Here is a 27,009-nt window from a genome sequence, read left to right as displayed (position 1 = left end):
ATTTGCTGCAAGAGTGTACAGTTAATAGCAGACTTCGAAGTGCAGACCCAATTTGCCCTCCACATCGGATATCTGTTGGCAGCAAACAGACTGGGTTCATGAGGTTGCAGCGCTAGAATGAATGATCACAAAATTACTTAGTTTGATAGTTACACAGTCAGCAGACAAGTACAAAAGAAGGAGACCTGAATAGAGATCCAGCCCTACATTAAACCAAAGCGCTATTGGAGAGCACGAGAGTAGAGCAGGCAGCTAAAACAAACTTAGGCCTGCATGAGCCACAGTTTAGCCAGATAAACTGATAAATCCAGTGGAGAAAAATAACACAATGAATCTTGCACATATATTGGACTTACATATGGAATGGACTGTTTGAAAGGCTGGTGGAAGCAGATTAATAATAAGTCAACAGGGAACTGGATATATATACACATGTAAAAAGAAAATGTACAGCTGCGGGGGAAGAGCAGTGGTGTTGGACTAATTGCATAATTCTTTCAAAGGGACAGCACAAACATGATGGGAATGGTCTCCACCTGTGCTTTATGATTCTGTGTAATGTATCTTCCCAGATACACTGCTTCAAGCATCTGGCCTGTGCCCATCCCTACTGCATACTGCTCGAGCTGCTAGTCAAGGACTGTAGCTCCAGCCAATAAATGGATTAAAAGACACTTGCATCGAACAGATCTGGAAAGGTTTCACTGTACATTAAGCCCATGTTAAAATGCGAGATTTTTAAATAATTACAGTTCATGCAAGGAGGAATTTGTGCTCATTTTGCACACCATCCGTCCTCACAGTTTTTCAGAGACAGGTTGCTAATTTGTGTGTAAATACAGAAAAATCCGTGCTGTGGCCGTGTTCCCATTAGGAAACGGATGGCGACTGCCCAAATTTATTTCACACACGACCCCTTACAGTGGGTCCAGAGAACAGACTCCCATCTCATCATTATCGGCTGGATTCAAACCCAGGGTAAGAATGTATTAATTGTGCTTCCAAAGTCCTCAGGTTCTCAGCTTTTTCCAAACGTTTGATTTGCTCACGTTTTTACAGGACTAAAACATCTTATGACATTTTTAAAATTCTACTTGAGAAATTGTAAACCAGCACCCCTCCCTCACTGTGCCGGGTGCATTTTCCATGCTGTTCCCACAGAGGCTATGCTTTTGGACATAGCTCAGTGAGTAACATTCTTGCCTTTGAGACAGAGGTTGTGGGTTTAAGTCGTACACCAAGGACTGGAACACAAAATCTAGGCCACTTTTTCCATTGCAGTACTGAAGGAGTACCACACTGTCAGAGGTACCATCTTTCGGACGAGGCGTCATCACAAGTGGATGTAAAAGATCCCATGGCACAATTCTGAAGAGAAGCAGTGGGGTTCTTCCCAGTGTCCTGACCAATATTTATTTGATTGACATCATTATAGCAGATGATATTTTCATTATCACATTGCTGTTTGTGGGGGCTTGCTGTGTATAAAGTGGCTGCTGCATTTCCTATATTCCAACAGTGACTTCACTTCAGAAAGTACTAACTGGCTGTCAAGGGCTTTAATATGTTCGGAGGTTATGAAGATGCTACATAAATGTAAGCCTTTCTTCTTTCTAACTTAAACAGACAACTCGTGCAAAACCACCCGTGTGGCTGTGGAGGGAAGGAGGATGGGGAGTGATTTGTGATGTGGGACCATGCCCATCACAAATCTGATTGAGACTGCTCCAAGTTAACTTCACATGTGACGTCCGCAGCCTTTTGTTATCTGGGTTGGATTCAAAGTCAGCTTTCAGAGTTCAAATCTTAATGTCACACAAAGAAGTTCACTTCTGAGAACGTTATCAGAGAAAGGTTGGCACATTTTAGAGGCTACAAAGGCAATTCAGAATCTGAGCTATTAAGGCAGACCAGACCTGACCTCCTATTGAATAACATAGTCAATCTAAAGGCTCCTGCATGAATAGACGCTTTGGTGTGAGATTTCAAAAAGGAGGTATTGTTTTTCAATGATTTGAGAATAAGTGGTGCAATAAACAAGAGTGGGACATTCAACCCAGAGTTTATTTTGAAGGATGTGAAAATTATTCCGAAATGTATTTTTCCAAGGTTCTCACCACACAAGTTGAACAAGTGCATTGCCACCTATGTGGCATGGCACACTGTTACTCACTGAGCTCCATCACAAAGTGGCAGGATAAAGGTTCAAACCTGTAGTTCTACACAAGTCAAGACCAATCATTTTACCATAGGGAAGGAGAGCATTGGAGGTGCCTGAACTGATCTTGCGTATCACCTCAATGGTTGGTTATGGTACTGAGGTTTGTCAACTGTCTCTCCTTGCTGCAAGCAAATTATGTATTGCACAAGAACACCCAAGAAAAGATGAGAGAATCTCTTAAGTGCACTTTTTCCATTTTTTTTTCTATCCCTAAGGTGTCTCCCTAAAGAGCGACATTATCAAAAGTAAATATCAGGCTTCCCCACACAAACTGTGTTTCACCTGGAATTGGAAAACTCTAATTCATTCTGCCCACTCCAATCAGATCAGGAAATGGGACAAGTTGAAAATAGCTACAGTGTTTTTTTTTCCCCTGGAGGAGGCAAATGGAAACTGAACACTTCTTATTTCTTTTGCTTCATTGCATTTAAAAAAAAATAATTAGCCGTTGGAATCAGCAGCAACAGTTATCACACAGGATCAGAGACTAGATTTGTTCTCTGAAACATTTCCAATGACTGCATATGAATACATTGGACTACAAAGCAGCTCCTGGCATTCACAATCAAATATACTCAGAAAAATATTTGCACACACGTATGGTGCCTAAATATTAATTATTTTTCTTGAAAATATTTTTATTCAAGACATTTTCCGTTTTAAAACATAAGCAACAAACACTTTGAACAACTTATATAATTTTAAAAACTCACCAACCCATTCCATATGTCCCTCTTTTATGCCAACACCCCCACTTGCTGATGTCGACCAATTCTTAAAGGAGATAAACAGCTTCTATCTCAAGTAGAACTCATCCCACCTCCTGAATGCCCACAGTGGGGTGTAAACAATCTAATCCACAAGATGAACCTAGGTCCAAAGCTAAACCTCGCCAGTATCTCAAAAAGATACTTCCATTCCACCTGCTCGAACACCTTCTCCGCGTCCATGGAGATTATTACTTCTGGCTTGGTATCCGATGAGGGCAATATCACAACATTCAGGAGTCTTCTTCTGTTGGCCAACAATTGTCGGCCCTTCACAAAGCCTGTCTGATCCTCAGTAGGGGGAGAAGGCTACGCCTGTTAACTTATCAACTGAGGTGACATGGGAGACAGTTCAATTGAGGGATGTGGAGGGTGAGTTCGTGACGAAACGACGACAAAGAGAATTAATAAAGCATTTGAAACTTTTTATAGGGGGCTGTGTCGGTCTGAACCTCAGTGGGAGGGGGCACAGATGGGGCAGTTTCTGGGCGGGCTGGTGTTCCGGGAGATTGGAGGGAAAGGGGGCAGAGATTGGAGGCTCCGTTGGAGCTACAGGAGGATATAGAGGTGATTGAGTTGATGCAGTCAGGGAAAGCGGCAGGACCAGATGGTTTCCCGGTTGCCTTTTATAAAAATTGTTTGCGGTGGAATTGGCTCCACATCTCCTGAAGGTATTTTCCGACTCTTTAGTGGTTTAGTGCAGAAGGCAGCTATTTGGCCCACTGAGTTTACACCTTGGAAAGAGCACTCTACTTAAGCCCATGACTCCACCCTATCTCCGTAACCCCACCTAATCTTTTGGGCACGAAGGAGCAATTTAGCGTGGTCGATCCACCTAACCTGCATCTTTGGACTGTGGGGGGAAACTGGAGCACCCGGAGGAAACCCATGCAGACACAAGGAGAAAGTGCAAACTCCATACAGTCTATCACCCAAAGCCAGAATTGAACCTGTGTCCCTGGAACTGTGAGGCAGCAGTGTTAACCACTGAGCCACCGTAAAGTCTTGTTGTATGCAGATGACTTGTTGCTGTATATTTTCAATCTATTGGAATGTACGGATAGGATAATGGGCATGTTGGAGATGTTTGGCGCTTTCTCGGGCTACATGTTGAATATGACCAAAAGTGAAGTGTTTCCGGTGTATGCCCTGTGGAGGGGGACTCTACCATTTAACCTGGCCAGTCGGTTCAGGTATTTGGGTATTCAGGTGGCTCATCACTGGGCCATGATGTATCAATGGAAACTGCCCGGCTTAGTGGAGGGGGTGAAAGGGGATCTGAAGAGCTGGGATGCCCTCCCACTTTCATTAGCAGGGTGGGTGCAGATGGTCAAGATGAACATCCTGCCGAGATTTCAGTTTGCGTTTCAGTCCCTCCTGATATTCCTGCCAAAGGCATTCTTTTGCAAGATGGACAGGTTAACCTCGGCTTTCGTGTGGGCTGGCAAGGCGCCATGGTTTCAATGGGTGTTTTTTCAAAGGAAGCAGCAAGTGGGTGCAGCTAGCACTCCCAAATTTGTTGTATTACTACTGGGCGGCGAACGTGGAGGAGGTCTGGTGGTGGTGGGAGTGGAGGGGCGGAGTGGATGCAGGTGGAGGAGGCATTGCATGTGGTAGTACGTTTGAGGGCTCTGGCTGCAGCCCCCATTCCGTTTGCCCTGAGGTGATATATGGTGAGTCCTGTGGTGGCTTCATCCTTAAATGTCTGGAACCAGCTAAGCCGGCATTTTGGTGTGTTGGGTATGTCAGTGCTGGCTCCTGTTTGTGAGAATCACAGGTTCTAACCAGCAAGGATGGATGCGACATATAGATGGTGGCATAGACAAGGGGTGGAACGGGTGAAGGGCGAGGGAGGAAAGAAGAGGAGTTCAGGCACATACAGTTATGGGATTTTGTGCAGAAGGAGGTGCCCTTGTTCCCTCAGTTGCCAGGAGCACGCCTTGTTGGACAGGTTGTTCTCGCCAGATGAGCTGCGGATGTTTACGGATGGTTGATGGGCACCAATTGAGGAGGTGACACGGAAGTGGGAGGACGAGCATGGAGTTGAAATAGTGTGCGTGGAGTGGGAGTATGCACTGGATAAATGCAACATCGTCCTATGCTAGGCTGAGCTTGGTACAGTTCAAAGTGGTGCATGGGACGCACATGATACGGGCGAGGAGGGGGGTTCTTTTCAAAGGTAGAGGATAAGTGTGAAAGATGTGGAGGGGGCACGACAAATCATGTCGACATGTTTTGGTCATGTTTGAGATTGGTGGGGATTTGGGGCCTGATATTTGATGCAATATTGAAAATTATGGAGGCGGCGATGCCGTTGGGCCTTTTAGTAGTGATCTTTGGGGTGTCGGAGCTGTCAGAGGGCAGGGGGCTGATGCAGTGGACTTTGCCACTCTGATCGATCGGTGGTGAACTCTCCTGGAGAGGTTGGTGGAGCCACTGAGGATGTTGGTGCGGCTGGGGGATGGAGCAGAATTCCTGGAGTTGGAAAATATTAAGTTCACCCTTAGTGGCTCGGAGGGTGGATTCTGGGCGAGATGGAGGTTGTTCTTGTCCCTTTTGGGGGGATGTTAAGGGGAGAAAACGGGGAAAAATGTCAAACTGTGGGGATTGTGTTACGTTTGTTGAATGTGTTTATGCTTACGAATGCTCTGGTTTGAATCAAAATATTTGTAAAATAGAAACAGCAAAATAAAGCGGGAAAACCCAGTGAAAACAAGAAAAACACATCCAAAACTTCACCACAGGTGAAACCACCCAATACATTTTTTTAAAAATTCCAATTAAGGGGCAATTTAGCGAGGCCAAAGCACCTACCATGCACATCTTCGGGTTGTGGGGGCGAGACCCACGCAAACACAGGGAGAATGTGCAAATTCCACACAGAGAGTGACCCAGGGCTGGGATCGAACCTGGGTCCTCGGTGCCATGAGGCAGCAGTGCTAACCACTGCACCACCATACTGCCCCTCCATCCAATACATTTAAATGTCTCCCCCCCCACCCGGTCCATGATCAAATTGTTTGCCTCCTTCAGGATGTTGAAATAAAGGTCTCTGTCCCCAGCAATGACCCATAGGCAAGCCAGGTACACCATTCCGAATTTCACTTTGCTCTTATAAAGAGCAGACTTGGCCTTATTAAACCCCACTCGCCTTTTCGCTGGTTCTGCTCCCAGGTCTTGATAAATTCTAACGGTGTGGCCTTCCTATTTGCACTCTGGTGTTTCCTTCACCCATCTCAGGGTCTTTTCTTTGTCTAATTACCTGCAGAGTCAGGCTATGATCACCCATAGCGGCTCCCCAGATCTGGGCTTCTTCCTCAATGACCAATGGGCCTGGTCTACTTCGGGAGGGCGTGCAAAGACACCGTGCCCCACCAGCTGCCCGGACATCTTTGCACATACTCTGCGGCCTTTGCACCTTCTATGCCTTTGGGCAGCCCAACGATCCTCACATTTTGTCATTTGGAGCGATTCTCCAGGTCGTCGATCTTGGCTTTCATTATTGTTTACCCCTCCGCCAACATTGCCTCTGCCTCCGAGGAAGCGATCGGATTATCGGGTTCGGAGAATGTCTTCTCCACTTTCTGGACCGGTGAGTTCTGCACCTCCAACCACCACTCCACCCTTTCTAGAGCTGCCCAAGTTGGTTCAGTCCCTTTTGCCAGATCGTCCGTGACACCTGTCTCCACCTTCTAAGTTCCCTATCAAAATCTCCACCAACTTCTCAGTCGACCACTGAGCCAGCAACGACGACCGATTAATCTGCCATGTTGTCCCCTCCTATGCCATGTTTAGCACAGTGGGCTAAACAGCTGGCTTGTAATGCAGAACAATGCCAGCAGTGCGGGTTCAATTCCCGTACTGGCCTCCCCGAACAGGCGCTGGAATGTGGCGACTAGGGGCTTTTCACAGTAACTTCATTGAAGCCTACTTGTGACAATAAGCGATTATTATTAAATGTGCCTTCTGAGTCCGATGAGAGCCCTTTACCCGACACACTCCTCATTTGGTAACCTTTAGACACCCCACACCAGAGGAGGAACCTTGGGCGGGATTCTCCGACGAATCGTCGGGGGGGGGGGGGGGGGGGGGGGGGGGGGGGGGGGGGGGGCAGCGTGAATCCCGCCCAGCCACTCCGATGCCAGCTTACAGAAAGGGTTAATTTGTTCCAAGATGGTTTAATTTAAAACAAGCTTCCTGGGTTAGGTAAAGACTTATTCCTTTAGTGTCAAAAAAGCAGAATCCTTTTGCGCCTCATCATCTACCAACTTGTCAGTTTAACTTTCTATATCCTCAACCAAAGCACAGACATTAAAATAGCAAAAGGTCTCAACTGTAACCTCCTGACTGCTCATAACTGCTTAATTGGAGATATGGAATATTGCCAAATGTTTTCCAAAAATCGAAACATACATTAACTGCACTTATCCAACTCACCATACCAGAAATCATTTGGAAATGTTGCCAGGTTAGTCAAACATGACTTGTCATTCTTAAATCCATGCTGACTGTCCTTTAACTAGCTATGGAAAGTACAGTGAAGCTGAAAATATAAGCAAAACCACAACATAGAAGCGGGGGACAGAATCAAAGCAGTCTTTACACCACAATATAAGCAACAGCAATTTTAATGCACCTTTTCAGAGAAACCGTCAACTAGATTGGATAAGAGAAGGGATGGATAAAGATAGGGCATAAATAATGATGCAAGTAAGAGAGAAAATACAGCCAGGAACAAACTTTACTATGGATGAGTGACTGACATTGAATTATTCCATTCGAGAAAAAAAAAATGCCTTTCAGGACCAGCAGAGTCGCAGAGCTCTTTACAGTCAAAGTATTTTTGAAGTGTAGCCACTGTTGTAATGTAGGAAACGCAGCAGTTTGCACACAGCAAGCTCCCACACAGCAATATGATAATGATCAAATATCCTGTTTGTGATGTTGATTGAGACATATATACACTGGCCGTGATATCAGGGATAGTTCCCCTGCTTTACATTTGAAAGAGTGCCATGCAATTTTTTACATCCATCTAAAAGGGCAGATGCGGCCTCAGTTTGAACTTCTCATCCAAAAGACGACACCTTCAACAGTGCAGCACTCCCTCAGTACTGCACTGGAGTGTCACCGTTGATTTTTGGGCTTAGCAGAAGAGTGGAACTTGAACCCACAACCTACTGAGAGACAAGAGTGGTACCAACTGGACCACAGCTGACATTCAATGTTCTTTCCATCAGGTTTAAAAATTGGGCTGAATTCAACCAAGTCAACATGTCGTCCATTCAAAGCCACTTCAACTCAGAAAAGTCAAACACATTGCAAGATGGAAATTCAGCTATAAATAGGCATGTACTTAAAATGAAAGCTAGAACGGTGAACCCATTCAGTCTTTTGAAATGGTTGGCTAAAAAAGGAACAATTGCTGTGTTCCACATGAACTTTGTTCAACTAACTGCATGGGTTTTTTCACTTTGTAATACCTTGTTTTCCAGTTCCTGGTCAGGCATTAAGGACGCAATGGTCACCAGCACTTTAAGCAGTGGCAGATTGATTTCACTGCATTGCTTACCACAGACAGTAATTAAGATCTGCACACATCCAAGCAAATGTTCCAAATACTCCACCTAAAGTATCATAAAGGAGAAAATAAAAGAATCAATATTTTTGCACCTGAAATTCACATCCTATTTCACTCTTGCACTTATGATTATTTTTGTGCGTATGAATAGAATCCCATGGGAATTTACTTGGCCTTCATGGAAATTTGTTGCAAATTTGATTCCAAAGCTATATTAAATAAATTAACATCATTATAAACATGCATGTGCTTTTTATACATTAAAAATGGTATGACTCTTCTGGTGGGAATGGAACCTACGCGCTTCCCACAGGTCATCAGCTGCTTCATATACATCAACTTCCTGCTAGGAGAAGCAGCAGGCACAAGATAAAATTTCAAACCGGTTTCCTGGTATAACATTGCTAGCTGATAAACAGTTTTGATAAGACTGACTGACACTGACAGATATACTTTTCTACATCATCCTTGAATCTTTATTTTTTCCCCCCCATATTGTTTTGTTGCATAGTTCAAACCCTTTATTTCCATTCATTTGATTGCTGGTTTTATGAAACTGCCAAAAGATTATTGCTAATCTAAAAGAGAGATCAAGACCCAGTATGTGTGACCTCAATGTGTTCCAAGCACTGCTCCTTTTGTACAAACACAATATTTTCTCCCGAACTTGTTTAGACAAAAGCCGCAAATCTATTTTCTCATACCATTTTCATGTAGGCTGTCATTAATGCAACAGATTTCAAAGGCATGGATCCAATTTCATTCAGCTGGGCTGCCAGGTGCAAAATTTGGCTAAGGACACAGGGGCAAATACCTCCAGTGAAGACACTGAACACTTTTTGAAAGGAGTGAATTTCTTTTTACAACAAAGAATCTCAATTTGCAGTTCGGCTGATCATCATATATTCTCTTCAGCAGTCATTATTAACACCTGGCTCTGATCAGTAGAAGGAATTTGTATCCAGGTCAAATCTATACAAATTATTTGATGCAAGGAAAATTCTCCCCTTTTTTTCCTCAAAGAAATGGTTGAACAAATGTTAAGTGTTCGGTAGTAACTCTTGCTTTGTCTAGAGATAGTAGTTGCACGTTCATTTACCATATGAAGTATTTTTAAATGTGCCCATGCGGTGAACTATATGTAACACATTTGATGAGGCTGGCAATGAAAAGAAATACGAAAAAGTTGGAAAAAAGATAAAAACCATATTGGAAAACAATCAGTGGCAACTATCCTTCCTGCAATGGTGGTGTCCAGTTACTACCTGTGTGTGGTGCCGACAGCTGGATCCTGACAAAGGCACAGTAGTAGCGGGTGGATGCTTTGCCTAACAAGTTGTGCAAGGTGTGTGTGTTGGCAGCAGCCTGACAGAGATAATAGCCAATATTAAACTGAGAAGTGGGGTGTGTGTGCCATCTGGCTTTAGATTGGTAGTCTTGGATAGAAAGAATGTCAAAGTGCATGGGAGGCCAGAGCCGAGATGATCTAACTGTTTATATGAAGACTTAAGTGGGAAAGTTACAATAGCCAAAGAGGTCGCAAGAGGTTGCAGAAAGGAAAATGTGATTCTGAGATAGTATGGCATTAATGACTGATTAGCATGAAAACACACTTCAAACACTTCATGGCATGGTACTGCTGCAATATCCCGATTAAAAGGGAAAGGATGTAGATCTCAACTGAAAGGCATTAATGCACATGAACATTAGTGGAGCTTGAAGTGCATTGATTCATCACCCAACCAGGAACAAAGTTTATTCTGATACAAGACACTTTCACTTTCATTAGTGGAAATCACGTCATGCAAGCACAACAGATGATATTCAAATTCAATTTCCTTCTCAGCAATGGGAACTGCTGTAAATTGACCAAAATAGTATTGACTTGGTCCTCAGGTGATGAGCAAGAGGATTGGTCACATGAGCTAAGGGCTGTGGTAATCCATTGAAACTATCTCAGTGTAAAACAGTATGTTTAGGAAAATTGAGGGAGGAGCACAGAAATGGCAGGACACTAGAAATGAATGCAAGTTAAAGCAGCAAAAAAAGGGATGAATTGGGAAGGCAAAAAAAGTAGAAATTAAGTGCTCAACATGTTTTCATCTTTATTTTAGTAGTACAAAATTATTATAATAGTAAAGATACGTTTGACATCTGACATTTGGCATTAAGAGTAGTAATCCTTTCAATGTGACCACAAAATTGGTCCAGTAAATTCCATTAAGCGGTCAGTTATTGAAAGGTTAAGGTACATCCTATAAATGTAAATAAGGAAACATTTTACTGTATGAGGAGTAATCCCTCGTTAGTAATTTTGTAATGTTTCACTAAAGCATAACTTGCATTAAAAATACAGTCTCAGTACTTTTAGGTTTCCAACAACCTCACGGCACAGTGGCTAGCACTGTTGCCTCACATCGCCAGGGACCCGGATTCAATTCTGGCTTTGGGTCACTGTCTGTGGGGAGTTTGCACATTTTCCCTGTGTCTGCGTGGATTTCCTCTGGGTGCTGCGGTTTCCTTCCACAGTCCAAAGATGTGCAGGTTAGATGAACTGGCCATGCTAACATTGCCCAAAGGTTAGGTGGGGTGCTCTATCGGAGCAAGGGATGGTGCAAACTTGATGGGCTGAATGGCCTCCTTCTGCACTGGAGGGATTCTATGAACCTCCTCACTGACAGTTAGTGCCTAGCTAGCAAGTGATGACAACTTGTTACAAACAGGGCTTCCAGAAACCACTAAGAATGTCCCAACTTTTACTTTTCTTTGCTTATGGACACCATATAAGCATACTCAAAACACATTAACATTTGTGAGATTAAGTGAAAGAAAAATAGGGTTGTTTCATATTATGAGCTAGAATGGTGGTATTTTAACCAAACTGCTTAGTTAATGCAGACCCTCTGCTGAAGTACTTTACTTGAATTTTAATACAATCCATTCTAAAGGTTCATGTATTGTTTCAAGTGCAAGCAAATGGGTTTCTGACGTATGCAACAAGCCAAACTTCTAAATGTCTGAAGGTTGAAATGTCATGAAGTTGTCCAAATTTGCAAGCTTATCAGAAAATAATTATTAAAATCAAAACAAATCATGGTAACAAATAACAAATCATGGTAACCTGATTGTGCAAATTATTGTGTTCCAATTGGTTACAATTATTGTTCCATATAACGTTGGTCGAGGATGAATTACAAAGGGTGGAGCGATCAGTGTAATTTATGTAAGCATTTTGATAGTCTGATTCATTGTTATTTTAGTTTGTGACAAACCTTTCAGACAACCTGGGCTACAGGTTTGGCTCAATGCCCAGTATGACACTACTTCAGGCTCAATGCTTCAGCTTTTAAAATTAATGTAAACCTTGAAATACAGAGATTATTACCAGAGAGTTGACAAAAGCATTGAAGTGTTTTGAAAATATGGCTGTTTCATTATTAATTGGATTATCTATGAATTTAGAAATGACAAATTCAAGACAAATAATGAGGTCAAAGCAATTAGCAGGACCAAAAATTCTCAATGCTGTCTAATTTAACGATGAAGTTAGTGGTGCGCTGCACTGGCTGAACAGAAAATTATTCGAAACATTACACCAGAAGAAAAATGGTTTAACATTCAACAATGCTGAGCTAAAGAAACACATTACTTTATCTTCTCTTTCACTTCTGTCCAGATGCCCATGATTTTGAACACCTCCCATCAAATTTCCTCTCAATCTTCTCTTCTCGAAGGAGAACAGCCCAGCGTCGCCAATCTGTTCACTTCAATCTTTTCTGCACCTTCTCCAATGCCTGCATATCCTTCCTGCAGTGCGATGCCCAGAATTGGACATAATACTCAAGTTGAGGCTGAATGCATTTTACATTTTGGTCTTATAGCGGGTAAATGGAGTTGAAATCAGCCATGATTGAATGGCGGAGTGGACTCGATGGGCCGAATGGCCTTACTTCCGCTCCTATGTCTTATGGTCTTACACTGGTTCACCGTAACCTCCTTGCTTTTGTACTCTACGCATATATTTATAAAGCCCAAGTAACCACATAGCTTATTAAACCTTTGTCAACCGTAAAACGGTTCATGCATACAAACTCCAGGAACCTCCTCTGCTCCTGCGCACATTTTACAATTCTATCCGTATTTCATACTGCCTTTCCATGTCCGATTAAAATAAATCACTTCACAATTCTCTGTGTTAAATTTCATCTGTCACATATTATTCACCCATTACACCAGCCTGTCTTCTATAGTTTATCACTATTCACAGCTCACAATAATAACAAATTTTGTGTCATCGGCAAATTTTGAAATCGTGGCAAAGTACACAAGTCTAGGTCGTTAATATTTTAAATAGTGATCCCAATCCATTCCCTTGGGAACTGCACGATAGACTTTCTACGAGAAACAACCATCCACCACGACTCTGTTTCCTACCACTCAGCTAACTTGGAAACCATGCTTTTTGGGGGGGATTCCTTCTTCCCTATTGCCTCATCCAAGAAAACACAAAAATGTCACATATGCTGAAAAGAAGTGCCACAAAACAGCTGGGCACAATGCCCAGTCAGTGGTTAGCGCTGCTGCCTCACAGCACCAGGGAACCAGGTTTGATTCTGGCCTTGGGTGACTGTGTAGAGTTTGCAACTTCTCCCAGTGTCTGCGTGGGTTTCCTCCAAGTGCTCCGGTTTCCTCCCACAGTCCAAAGGTGGATTGGCCATGCTAAATTGCCCCTTAGTGACAAAGAAGTGCAGGTTAGTAGGGTTACGGGGACAGGACAGGGGAATGGGCTGAGGTGGGGTGCTCTTTCTGATGGCCAGTGCAGTTTCAATGGGCTGAATGGCCTCCTTCTGCACTGTAGAGATTCTATGAATGCCCAATGCGCCAGTAGGATGCTTATTTTCTGAAAAGCAGTTAATCCAACTGCAAAGTTCATGAGTTCCCATCAATTATTTTTGGCTCTTTCGTTAGATCTGGTATGGAAAACCTCAGTATAGTAAAAAGCTCAGCTGACAGCAATAGATAAACCAGCACTAAACATTTTTTTTCCTTTTGACAAAAATTGCCCGCTTTCTAGAATGCTTTTCCCCCCTTCCCATCCCTTCTTATAATAATCAATAGTTAAGCTGCACTTTTCATGCCAACCATTTGAAGCATTGACTTGCATACTTCACCCCAAACGCCTACTATAACATCGTCATTCCATACTTTGCACTGCTAACATCTGGCAAATAAACTGAAAAACATACAACAGCTGCAATATTGTACTGCACTCCTCACTATTTGCCAATCCCCCATCTCTTGTTCTGATCAACGGTCACAAACCTGGAACCAGAACTCTTGTTTCCCCCTCCGCAGACACTTCCGGACCTGCTGAATAACTCCAGCATTTTCCATTTTGATTTCAGATTTGCAGCTGCTGCAGTATTTTGCTTCTCACCACAAGTGCTGCATACTTGCGGAGTATTTTCAGCATTTTCTACTTTTATTCCCTCCTTTTGTTTTTTTGAAAGCTTATAATGAATCACATATAAATCGGACAGGTTTCCAAAATAACCAAAACAATATCGTACATAGTGTGACAGACAACAGATAGTGGCATTAGGTCTCAGCCTCCACATGGATAAGAGCTCTTTGTTGTTTCTAATGAAAACTTTTTCAAAATTATATATGAAGAACATGCAAACAGAAAATTCTGGAACTACTCAGCAGGTCAAGCAGCCTCCATGGAAAGAAATACATGGTTAGTAATTCATATCAAGGACCTTTCATCAGAACTGGAAAAAATAGAGATGTAACAGGCCTTAAGCAAGTACCGAAGCAGGAAAAGGGGAAGGAGGTGGCGAGGAAAGAACATGCGGCAAAGGTCTATGATAAGGTGAAAGGCAGAAGAGATTAAATGCCAAAAGGGTTGATGGAGCAAGGCAGAGGCGGGCGATTATGGAGTAGAAAACAGAAAATATGGGTCGAGAGGAGCTGTAAATGAGACCAGCAGAATCAGTACCAGCGGCTTTTGTTCTTTCCTCCCCTCCCTCCTTTCCGTGACCCCGTAACCTGTTTAGAACCCACCACATCTATCAACTTTTACCAGTTCTGATGAAAGGTCAGCAACTAGAAATTTTAACACCAATTCTCTCTCAACAGACACTGCCTGACGTGCTGAGTATTTGGAACGTTTTCATTTTTATTTCAGATTGGCTTTTGTAGCAAAATTATGGAACTTTGCTACAACAACATTGCAAGCTTTCTAGGTGACAATCCTTCACTCCTTTAACATTTACCTTTTGGGATGCTTGGCACGTGTCAGGCATTGCCAGGGTTGCTCCAATTCGCAGCACATGTGGGTGGAGCACTTGCACTGAGCTGCCTCTGATGACTGCGCTCAGCACTATCAGGTGAGCAGTGCTGGCCGATTTTTCCAGGGCCGTCAGGATCAATTTCAAAAAGACATCGGGATCCACAAAAGTTCCAATCAGCTCTGCTGCCTTCACAGACTGCAATGACAGGAGTATGAAGAAGTCAAAGGTAGCAACTGAAAGCTTGATCCCAACGACCTGATGCATTTCATAGCCAGGAAAGTATCCGATTTGCTTAAAGCAAATACTGCACTGCAAATGTCACAAAATCATTTACAACTTCCTATTTATCTACAACACTTGACTAAAACTAGACTGCTATTGCTTGAAGTTGTATATAATACAAAATACCACAGGCCAAAAACACATCTACACGGCAAATCAATGATTTCTGACTGCAGAGGCTGTTATTAGCGATGTAGAAGTAATACTGCTTACATTGAGCCAGAAACAAAACTTAGCTTTATCAAGAAAGAAAAGGGTTTAATTGCAATATGATCACTGTTCTTCAAAAAAAATTCTTCTAGTGTGTATGTGTGTGTTAGATACATAGAAGATAGGAGCAAGAGGAGACCTTTTGGCCCTTCGAGCCTGCTCCGCTATTCATCACGATCATGGCTGATCTTCCAACTCAATAGCCTAATCCTGCTTTCTCCCCATAGTCTTTGATCCCATTCTCCCCAAGTGCTATATCCAGCTGCCTCTTGAATATATTCAAAGCTTTAGCATCAACTACTTCCTCTGGTAATGAATTCCACAGGCTCACCACTCTTTGTGCGAAGAAATGCCTCCTCATCTCTGTTCGAAATGGTTTACCCATAATCCTCAGGCTGTGACCCCTGGTTCTGGACACACCCATCATTGGTGACATCTTCCCTGCATCTACCCTGTCTAGTCCTGTTAGAATTTTATAAGTCTCAATGAGATCCCCCTCATTCTTCGGTACTCCAGCGAGAACAATCCAACCTAGTCAATCTCCCTTCATATGACAGTCCCGCCATCCCTGGAATCAGTCTGGTAAACCTTTGCTGCACTCCCTTAAGAGCAAGAACATCCTTCCTCAGAGAAGAAGACCAAAACTGCACACAATACTCCAGGTGTGGCCTCACCAAGGCCTTGTGTACAATTGCAGCAACACATCCCTGCTTCTATACTCGAAACCTCTTGCAATGAAGGCCAACATACCATTAGCCTTGTCATGTGAGAGTACCTTCAAGAAATGGATGTTTAAGCAATGTACCTTTAAGAAAACAGTGATGTCAGAGAGTGGGTGGAGCGGAGCTCAGTTCAGCCATTTTGAAGTTTCAGTTTAAAAAAGAGCTTGGGTGTGTGTCTGTATTTTGCAGTGAGCTGGATCTGCTGTGATCTCTGCCATGAAAGACTATCTCTGGGTCATTTGGGTGTTTTAAACTCATAATAGTAAAGCCTTTAACCTGATGTGTTTCTGTTTAAAGGTGTTAAGTCTCATGGATGTTAAAAGGAATAACTGAAGGATTATTTAGTGTTGTAATATTTTCAGGGTTATCTTTGAAGTAAGGGGTGTTAAGGGATCCAATGTTTATTGAAAAGGTTAAGTTGAGTTCATAGAATGAACATTGTTTTGTGTTAAAAACTACGTGTCCATAATTGTAATATCACACTGGGGAACAAGCCGCGTGCTTCAAAAGCAACAATCCATTAAAGGGGGAGGTTGGATGAACTGCATGATACATTTTGGGGTTCTGAAAACACCTCGCCCATAACACTTCTTTACCGCATGCTTACCTTCAAGGAATGGTGCACAAGAACATCCAGGTCCCATTGCACACTCCCCTCTCCCAATTTACAACCATTCAGGTAGTAATCTGCCTTCCTGTTTTTGCTTCCAGAGTGAATAACCTCACACTTATCCAAATTATAATGCATCTGCCATTGATTTGCCCACTCGCCCAACAAAGAATAAAGAAAAGTACAGCACAGGAACAGGCCCTTTGGCCCTCCAAGCCTGCGCTGACCATGCTGCCCGTCTAAACTAAAATCTTCCACAATTCCGGGGTCCGTATCCCTCTATTCCCATCCTATTCATATCCCTGCATCCTCGTCACAATTCACCCTCCCACCTAATTTGGTATCATCTGCAAACTCAGAGATGTTACATTTTGTTCACTCATCCAAATCATTGATATATGTGAATAGCTGGGGTCCCAGCATCGATCCCTGTGGTACCCCACTAGTTACTGCCTGCCAATTTGAAAAGGACCCATTTATCCCTACTCTTTGTTTCCTCTCTTAGGATATGCTCATGCCTCAACAATGACTGGTATAATAATTCTTAAAAACAGAACAAGTCACCTTTAAGGTGATGAAAGTTATTGTCATTCCTCATGTTGTGAAACAATAAACTGCATGTAGCTGCTTTAGCAATCAAAGGAGGCAGAACATTCAGCCAATCTGCCTACCTTTCAATCTCTTTTGCACTGTACCTCTGCGCGATAATTCTGAACAGCCAGTATAAAAAGAAAAGGCTACTCCTTCAACTAAAACCACTTTGAATATGTAAACATGATTATTTCTCACTTAGTTACAGCACTGTTTATATGAATGGGAATCAACCATGTTGTGTGCAATAGGGTCTCTGTTAATGCACCTGGTTTGCTACCTTGGAAATTGGAAGAGGACTGCCCCCCATGAACGCAGACAGGATCATCCCCTTTAAAACCTCAGAAGAAAGCAAGTTTATGGTACCAGCCAAGAACGGTATGAGCAATGTTCTGCAGACTAGTTCAGTACGTAATTGAATACTAACCTGGCAAAGCAAGATGCTCAGTGAATGTTAGACAAGGCAACATAATGAAAGTATACCATGAACGAGAATACAAGAGTTCCTCTCTTTTGTTTGGTTGAAAGCATTTTAAGACAGTATTTTCCCCATAGAGATTGGTCCTGGGTAAATTGGATCAACTAATTTCCCTGCACCACTCTATCCAGTAACATGTGGGTACTGAACTGAACTGGCTAGATTGACAGGCAGTCCTGGGAAATAAATGCATAATCTTATGATTGGGAGGCTGCTCCTGCAAAACAAAACATTTACATCTGGTAACACTTATGGCAAAGTAAATAAAATAATTTATTTTCCAACATCCGTCACTGTAAACAACAGCGACAATAGTATCTTCAAAACAAGTGCTGGATTAAAGCACTACAGTTTCTATATATCAGGAGTCTTTCTCATCCTTGGGGCGGCACAGAGGCACACTGGTTATCACTATTGCCTCACGACACCGAGGACCTACTATTGAATCTGTATACACCATCTTCTCAGGTAGTGCATTCCTAACCACGTGTGTGAAAATGTTTTTCTTAGCAATTGAACCATTGGTCATAGCGCTGAGGGACTCTAAGAAGTGGAGGGGGGTGCTTAGAGGGGGAGAGGAACATCGAGTGTCACTATATGCAGACGATTTACTGCTATATGTGGCGGACCCGGTAGAGGGGATGCCAGGGGTAATTCAGATACTCAGGGACTTTGGAGAGTTCTCGGGATACAAATTAAATATGGGAAAGAGCGAACTGTTTGTGATGCACCCCGGGGAACAGGGCAGGGGGATAGATGCTCTGCCGCTGAGGAGAGTAGCAAGGAATTTTCGATACCTGGGGATTCAGGTGGCCAGGAACTGGGGAACCCTACATAAACTTAACCTGACGCGACTGGTAGAGCAGATGGAGGAAGACTTTAAGAGGTGGGATATGGTGTCCCTGTCATTGGCGGGCAGAGTACATGCGGTTAAAATGGTGGTCCTCCCGAGGTTTCTTTTCATGTTTCAGTGCCTCCCCATCCTGATTACAAAGGCCTTTTTAAAAAAAATAGACATGAGCATTATGAGCTTTGTGTGGGCGGGAAAGACCCCGAGGGTAAAGAGGGGGTTCCTGCAGCGCAGTAGGGACAGAGGCGGATTGGCACTGCCGAGTCTGAGTGACTACTATTGGGCCGCCAATGTGTCGATGGTCTGTAAGTGAATGAGGGAAGAAGAAGGGGCGGCGTGGAAAAGGCTGGAGATGGCGTCCTGTAAGGGAACGAGCCTAAAAGCGCCACCGTTCTCCCCGAAAAGGTACACCACAAACCCAGTGGTGGTGGCGACCTTGAAGATCTGGGGGCAGTGGAGACGACACAGGGGAGTGACGGGTGCCTCGGCGTGGTCCCCGATAAGGAATAACCACAGGTTCGTCCCGGGGAGGATAGATGGGGGATTTCAATGTTGGCAGCGAGCAGGAATTAGGAAGCTGAAGGACCTGTTTGTGGACGGGACGTTTGCGAGTTTGGGAGCATTGGAAGAAAAATATAAGTTGCCACCAGGGAATGCTTTCCGATACATGCAAGTGAGGGCATTTACGAGGCAACAGGTGAGGGAATTTCCACAGCTCCCGACGCAAGGGATCCAGGATAGAGTGATTTCGGGGGCATGGGTTTGAGAAGGTAAAGTGTCTGAAATATACAGGGAGATGAGAGACGAGGAGATTGAGGAGGGGCTGTGGGCAGATGCCCTAAGTAGGGTAAATTCCTCGTCCTCGTGTGCCAGGCTTAGCCTGATTCAATTTAAGGTTCTACAGAGAGCGCATATGACGGAAGCAAGACTGAGCAGGTTTTTTGGGGTGGAGGACAGGTGTGGGAGGTGCTCGGGAAGCTCGGCGAACCACACTCACATGTTCTGGTCGTGTCCGGCACTGGATGGGTTTTGCGAGTACTATGTCCAAGGTGGTGAAAGCCCGGGTCAAACCGAGCTGGGGGTTGGCATTATTTGGGGTAACGGACGAGCCGGGAGTGCAGGAGGCGAAAGAGGCCGGTATTCTGGCCTTTGCGTCCCTGGTAGCCCAGCGGAGTATCATTCCTTGTTTTTGTTTTTTTCTTTGCTAGTTGTTGATATTTGCTTTTTGTTTATCTTTTTTTTTCCATCTGTTGTTAGTTTAATATATTATTTAAATAACGTTTAATGTATATTCCTTTATTAAGTTGTAAAAAGGGAAATTTTTGTTTGAAAAACGTCAATAAAATAGATTTAAAAAAAAAGAAAATGTGTTTCTTCATGGTGTCCCGCAGGGTTCAGTGTTGGGGCCACAGCTGTTCTCTTTATATATTAACGATCTAGATGACGGGACTGGGGGCATTCTGGCTAAGTTTGCCGATGATACAAAGATAGGTGGAGGGGCAGGTAGTATGGAGGAGGTGGGGAGGCTGCAGAAAGATTTAGACAGTTTAGGAGAGTGGTCCAAGAAATGGCTGATGAAATTAACGTGGGCAAGTGCGAGGTCTTGCACTTTGGAAAAAAGAATAGAGGCATGGACTATTTTCTAAACGGTGACAAAATTCATAATGCTGAAGTGCAAAGGGACTTGGGAGTCCTAGTCCAGGATTCTCTAAAGGTAAACTTGCAGGTTGAGTCCGTAATTAAGAAAGCAAATGCAATGTTGTCATTCATCTCAAGAGGCTTGGAATATAAAAGCAGGGATGTACTTCTGAAGCTTTATAAAGCATTAGTTAGGCCCCATTTAGAATACTGTGAGCAATTTTGGGCCCCACACCTCAGGAAGGACATACTGGCACTGGAGCGGGTCCAGCGGAGATTCACACGGATGATCCCAGGAATGGTAGGCCTAACATACGATGAACGTCTGAGGATTCTGGGATTATATTCATTGGAGTTTAGGAGGTTGAGGGGAGATCTAATAGAAACTTACAAGATAATGAATGGCTTAGATAGGGTGGATGTAGGGAAGTTGTTTCCATTAGCAGGGGAGACTAGGACCCGGGGGCACAGCCTTAGAATAAAAGGGAGTTACTTTAGAACAGAGATGAGGAGAAATTTCTTCAGCCAGAGAGTGGTGGGTCTGTGGAATTCATTGCCACAGAGGGCGGTGGAGGCCGGGACGTTGAGTGTCTTTAAGACAGAAGTTGATAAATTCTTGATTTCTCGAGGAATTAAGGGCTATGGAGAGAGAGCGGGTAAATGGAGTTGAATCAGCCATGATTGAATGGTGGAATGGACTCGATGGGCCGAATGGCCTTACTTCCGCTCCTATGTCTTATGGTCTTATGGTCACTTTTGCAAATCACCTTACTTCAGTGCCAGCCGGTTATCAATCCTACAGTCATTGAAAACTTTCTCTTTATTTGTATATTCTAAACCTTCCATGGTTACAAACACCACTCTCAAATCTCCTTTTAGCCTCCACTGCTTTAAGGAAACAACCCCAGCTTCTCCAGTTTACCCATTCAAGTGTAATACCACATCCGCCAAACCATTCCATTAAATCTCCAGTAAAGCCCTTTCCCAAAGACTGGTGCCCAGAATTCAACATTACTCCAGCTGGGAACAAATTTGTGCTTTCGCATAACTTCCTGGCCTTTGTACTCCTTACCTGTTTAAAAGTCTAGAATCCAGTATCCTTCATCAACTGGTTTGTTAAACTCTCCTGCCACTTTCAAACATTCCAGCTGCCATGTGTCTGGCCATTCCTTCAGCTTGCCTATGTCGTTTTGAAGTCTATTCTCAAACACCTAAATAGTTTACTACACTTCAACATTTCTTGTAATCAGTATATTTTATCATCGTGCCTTGTAGCCCCACATTCTAGTCGTAGTGCTGATCAAAAACAGCATCGTCACAGAATCCCTACAGTTCAGAGGATGCAATTTGGGCCATCGAGTCTGCAGCGACCCTCAAAAGAGCATTCTACCTAGGCCCACCCTCCCGCCGCATCCCCGTTAGCTAACTTACAACCTTTGGGCACTAAAGGCCAATTGATATGGCCAAGCCACCTAACCTGCACATCTTTGGACTGTTGGAGGAAACTGGAGCACCCGGAGGAAACCCATGCAGACACGGGGAGAACATGCAAACTCCAGAGTCACCCAAGGTCGGATTCAAACCCGGGTCGCTGGCGCTGTGCAGCAGCAGTGCTAACCACTGTGCCGCCATGCTGCCCAACTGGCCCTGGTACTGAATTTTCAGCAAGTTCACCAAGTACCTCAGTCCAGTATGAAGATCAGCCATTCATAAATAGATTTCTGTTTTCCATCCTTCAACCAATTTTGTATCCATGCTTCTATTGCCACTTAATAATAAAGATTATTATTATTATTTTATCCCATGGACTTCAATTCTGTGAAGAAGTGGAGGCATATTTTTCTAGTTTTATATGCCAAGATTTTTCACTGGATGTTTTACTGGAAATAATTTCTGCAGTTATGTGGCATGCAGTTAGAGACTAATTGTTGCATACAATAGTGAAAGGAGTCAAAGCCTTTCAGACACCTCAGTATGAAGCAGTCATCAGTGCTAACTGAAATATTGCTCTTGCGGGACAGCAGTAGAAGGCAACTACATACGTTCTGAACCACAGATGTCTCCTCATCTGAACACGACCGATACATGGTACTGAGCAGCAGCTCCATGTGCTGCGTGATGTGATCCTCAGCATGGAGCAGCAACAAAATCAAGAGCTGGGATGCTTTAACCCGTGTTGCAGGAACCCAGTCAGTCATGTCTCGGCTCACGGCTGGCAAAACCTTGGACAAGTTCCGAAACACCAGCTCTCGGCATCCAAGGCAAGGACGTTCCACTAAAAGCAAAAAACAAAATCCAGTCTAAATATCATTGCCAGATTACAACCTGCAGGCGTAAAAGAATTGTCAACCTTTGTATGAAAAACTTACGGGTGGGTGGAGGGGCAGGGGTGGCAGATTATGACAATAATAGTCACCCTCCTCAAATAAGACAAAAATCAATGCAACATATTTAGCAGGTCTCCATTACCGACAAGATTTGAAGAAAACCAAACTTAATAATGAAAATTGACCACCACTCTGATGCAGTCCACAAGAAACCCACAATTATGCTGTCTGGTCTTCAGCACGAAATATTGAACCTAGGCCATGTTTGCCTCAAATTGATATAAAAGGCATTTTTTAAAGAGGAGCAGAATTCTTTCATTTCCAGTGCCCAAGTCAATATTGACCCTCAACTATCATAACTAAAGCTCATGATTTGGCCATTATTTCATCACTGCTCGAGAGGTATCGTTGTACATCATTTGGCTGCCACGTCTCCTCCATCACAACAGTGACAACATTGCAGAAGCATTCCACTGGCTGTCGAGAGTCTGTGAAAGGTTGGGCTAACACTATATAAATACAAGCTCTTTCTTTGTAATAAATGAATTTCCAATTGAAAGCTTCAGAGCACACACCTGGATTAAATATAGGTGATTTATTTCAGCTGCATTCCAACCCTGCAATTTTTTTGAGGTCTCAAATTGTGGAGCGCATGCACCCACAAACCCGATAATGGGTTTAACCTCTGCGCCTTCCATGACAAATAACAGACTACAGCGCTCAGACAGTACAGAATCTTCTGTTTAATGATTTGCGGCTTTGTAATTATAAGTTACACCAACACAATGAAAGCTTTCCTTGCACCATTCATGGTTTTAATACACAGACAAACTCAAGTCTAAACTGAATTCACTAGCTGCCAGTCAGATCATTACTGTCCACTAGCCTTCTGTTATTTAGGGACACTTCATCGCAAGGTCATGTCGAACAGCCTTTTTATCTGAACAAATAAGTTAACAAAAAAACCCAATGAATACTTGACAGACTAGAAAACAGTGGCTTACAGAAAAAAATGACCAATTACCAGGACAACTATGGTCTGATATTCAGTGGATCAGGAATTCCTTGCCCATGCATAGTAATTATTGAAGTGAACGTAAAAATGTTTTTGCATTATCAAAACTTTCAAAGTATCCCAGTTTTTTAACACCAGGAGGTAGCATCTCCTGCAATGAAAATCTGATGAGAACAGACATATTTTTGAAAACTCTGGTAGAAACTAGGACCATTTAACATAAATTGAAAGTTTTTTTTAAATTACTTTAGCAGAGTTACAAAGCCAGAGCTCAGAGTGTGGACAGGGGCAAACCCTTAGTCCAGCTCCTTGCCTGCTCCAAAAACCAATTCAAATTTAATCCAATTCATGGTCCCCACAAGAGAGACATTACTGATCCAGGCATTACACCTGACCTCACACTCATCTTAGCCAAGTTTATACTCGTGGAAGTCATGGCCTCTGACTTGCATAGGAACAGGCGTAGGTCATCAATTCCCTTGAGCCTTTTCCACTACTCAGTAAGATCATGGCTGATCTGTTTCTCAACTCCAGCCCCTTGACTTGCCTCCACCATTTATACTCTTGTCTTACAAAACATTTCTAATTTAAAATTAAGCTAGCATCCACTGTTTTTTGTGGATGTGTGTTCCACACTTCAACTGCACTTTGTATGACCAAGTGTTTCCTAATTGTTCACCTAAATGACCTGGATTTTAAGTTCATGTGCCCTTGTACAAGACTGTCACACCAGTGGAAACATTCTCCCTAGCTGTCCCATCAGTTCCTAGCAATTGCTTGCACAAAATCATAGAATCTCGACAGTGCTGAAGGCGGCCACTCAGTCCACCGAGTTTGCACCGACCCTCGGAAAGAGCACTCCACCCAAGCCCACACTCCTGCCCTATGCCAATAACCCCTTAACCTAACCTTTGGGCAGTAAGGGGCAATTTAGCATGGCCAATCCACCTAACCTGTACACCTTTGGACTGTGGGAGGAAACTGGAGTACCCAGAGGAAATCCACGCAGACACAGAAAGAATGTGCAAACTCCACACAGTCAGAAACCCAAGGCCAGAATTGAACCTGGATCCCTGGCACTGTGAGGCAGCAGTGCTAACCACTGTGCCATCCCCACAGGATAATGAAAAAATTATTTTGCCACAATCTGTTTGTAAGTGGCGAGTTTTCATTTCAGGTTGCAAAACGCATATTCTTTATAATTACTAAAAAGCTGCAAACCATTAGGCAGGGTTCCGAGAACCCGGGCAAAAGCAGTCCACACACAACATGGAATGCCCTATTGCAGCCGATTTGCATTAGCAACACCAGCGTTATGGCCAACTCCCAAGAATTTTTCAGTTGCTACTTAGATCAGCCATGATCTCATTGAATGGTGGAGCAGGCTCGAGGGGCCAGATGGCCTACTCCTGCTTCTAGTCCTTATGTTCTTATGTTCTAGTTGGAGCAGTTTTGCCTCCTAGTTAGAACGTCATGGGTTCAAATCTCACTCAAAAGACTCAAGTCAAAATCAAGGGTGACAATCCAGTGCAGAACTGACGTAGCATTGCACTGTTCGAGGCTCAAACTGGATTAGATGTTAAATTTAGGCATCACTCTCTCGCTCCGGTAAAAGATCCTCTGGCACTATTTTGGAGGGGGCAGGGAAGTTACCCTTGGTGTCGGGGCCAGTATTGATCCATCAATCCACATCACAAAAAGAGATTATCTGATCATTACCACATTGCTATTTTTAAGATCTCGCTGTGCTCAAAAGGATTGCCACATTTCGTACATGACATCAGTGGCAATATTTCAAAAGCATTCCATTGGCTGCCACGTACTTTTAGATGTCCTGAGATCATGAAAGGAACTGGATAAATGCAAGATTTTCTTTTATATTACGTATGAAATAACAGTTGCAACTCAGGAAATTTACTTGGAATAGTGTATGACTCAAGATGAGCTTCCAGTCTCACATTCGCACCATCACTAAGGCAGCCTATTTCCAGTCCTATTACATTGCTCAACTTCACCTCTGTCTCCGTTTCTCTGCTGGTGAAATGCTCATTAATGCCCTCTTCACTTCTAGATTTGACTATTCTGACACACTTCTGGCTCTATCTCCACATTCTACTCTCCGTAAACTTGGGCTTGTTCAAAACTCTGCTGACCGTATCCTAACTCGCACAAAGTCCCATTCACCTATCACCCCTGTGTTCATTGGGTCTTGGGCTCCCTGGCGAGCAACGACTTGACTTTAAAATTCTCAACCTTGTTTCCAAATCTCACCATGGACTCACCCCTCCTTATCTCTGTAACCCCCACCAGTCACAAAATTCTCTGAATTATCAATGCACTTCTAATTCCGGGCTTTTGAGCATCGCCAGTTTTAATCACACCACCTTCGGTGATGGGCATGTCTTCAGTTGCCTGGACCGGGAACTCTCGAATTCCCATCCTAAACTTCTCTACCTCTCTATCCTCCTTTAAGACCTTTCTTAAAACTTAACTATTTGACCAAGCTTTTTGCCATCTGGCCGAATGTTTCCTTACGTGGCTCTTGTAATGATATGTATAAAGGTACGCCAGTGAAGTGTTAATTATTACATCTCAGTGCAATTGAAACACTAGAGGGCACCACCAGTTCCCAGTATAAATATCAGACTTCAGGGACTGCTGGGTAGAAGAAGATTAGTAGCAACCAGCACGATGAGTAGTTTAGATTAGAGAGAGTGTTAGCACGAGGACATCAATAGTAAATACTAGATTGCATATATGTATTCTTGTTAATCAGATACAACCGTACCTTCTTAATAGATATAGTTCAGTAGAGTGTTCAAATTCTATTTAATTAATCGTTATTCAATAAATTAGTTTTGCTTTACTACAAAGATTGGTGGTTTCTTTATCGTAACCTCAATGGCCCATTCTGGATCAAAAGGCAAAAAGTAATGACAAATTACCACAAAAGGTAATATAACAGCTCTGTGTCCTCCGGTGGAGGAGCTTAAGGGCAAGTGGGAAGACGAGCTAGGAGGCGAAATAGAGGTGGGTCTGTGGGCAGAGGCCCAAAGCAGGGTTAACGCTACCTCATCATGTGCAGGGTTAGCCTGATACAGTTCAAGGTAGTCTACCGGGCACACATGACGGTGACCCGGATGAGCAAGTTTTTTGGGATAGAGGACAGGTGTGCGAAGTGTGCGGGAAGCCCAGCAAATCATGTCCACATGTTTTGGGCATGCCCAAAGCTTAAGAGGGTTTTGGCAGGGTTTCGCTAAGGCAATGTCCACGGTACTCAAAACACGGGTGGCGCCGAGTCCGGAGGTAGCAACCTTTGGAGTGTCGGAAGAGCCGGGATTCAGGGGGCGAAAGAGGCCGATGTCTTGGCCTTTGCCTTCCTGGTAGCCCGAGACGGATCTTTTTAATGTGGAGGAACTCG

The 27,009-nt window shown here is 43.5% G+C and overlaps 1 protein-coding gene across 1 annotated transcript in view; it reads right to left on the bottom strand.

Moving 5' to 3' along the window:
• dnaaf5 (dynein axonemal assembly factor 5) overlaps nt 1-27,009 on the bottom strand; it is a 157,704-nt gene that overhangs the window by 56,578 nt on the left and 74,117 nt on the right. Inside the window, exons 5-7 of the mRNA XM_072481565.1 lie at nt 22,289-22,521; nt 14,848-15,060; nt 8,472-8,615 (exon numbers count right to left, since the gene is read on the bottom strand). Coding sequence (XP_072337666.1) covers nt 8,472-8,615; nt 14,848-15,060; nt 22,289-22,521 — 590 coding nt within the window. The remainder of the gene's footprint in view (nt 1-8,471; nt 8,616-14,847; nt 15,061-22,288; nt 22,522-27,009) is intronic.

The sequence above is a fragment of the Scyliorhinus torazame genome, chromosome 17 (assembly GCF_047496885.1).
Source record: "Scyliorhinus torazame isolate Kashiwa2021f chromosome 17, sScyTor2.1, whole genome shotgun sequence".
NCBI lineage: Eukaryota > Metazoa > Chordata > Chondrichthyes > Carcharhiniformes > Scyliorhinidae > Scyliorhinus > Scyliorhinus torazame.
The sequence above is the reverse complement of the archived record's forward strand: the minus strand, read 5'-3'. Positions and strand labels throughout refer to the sequence as shown.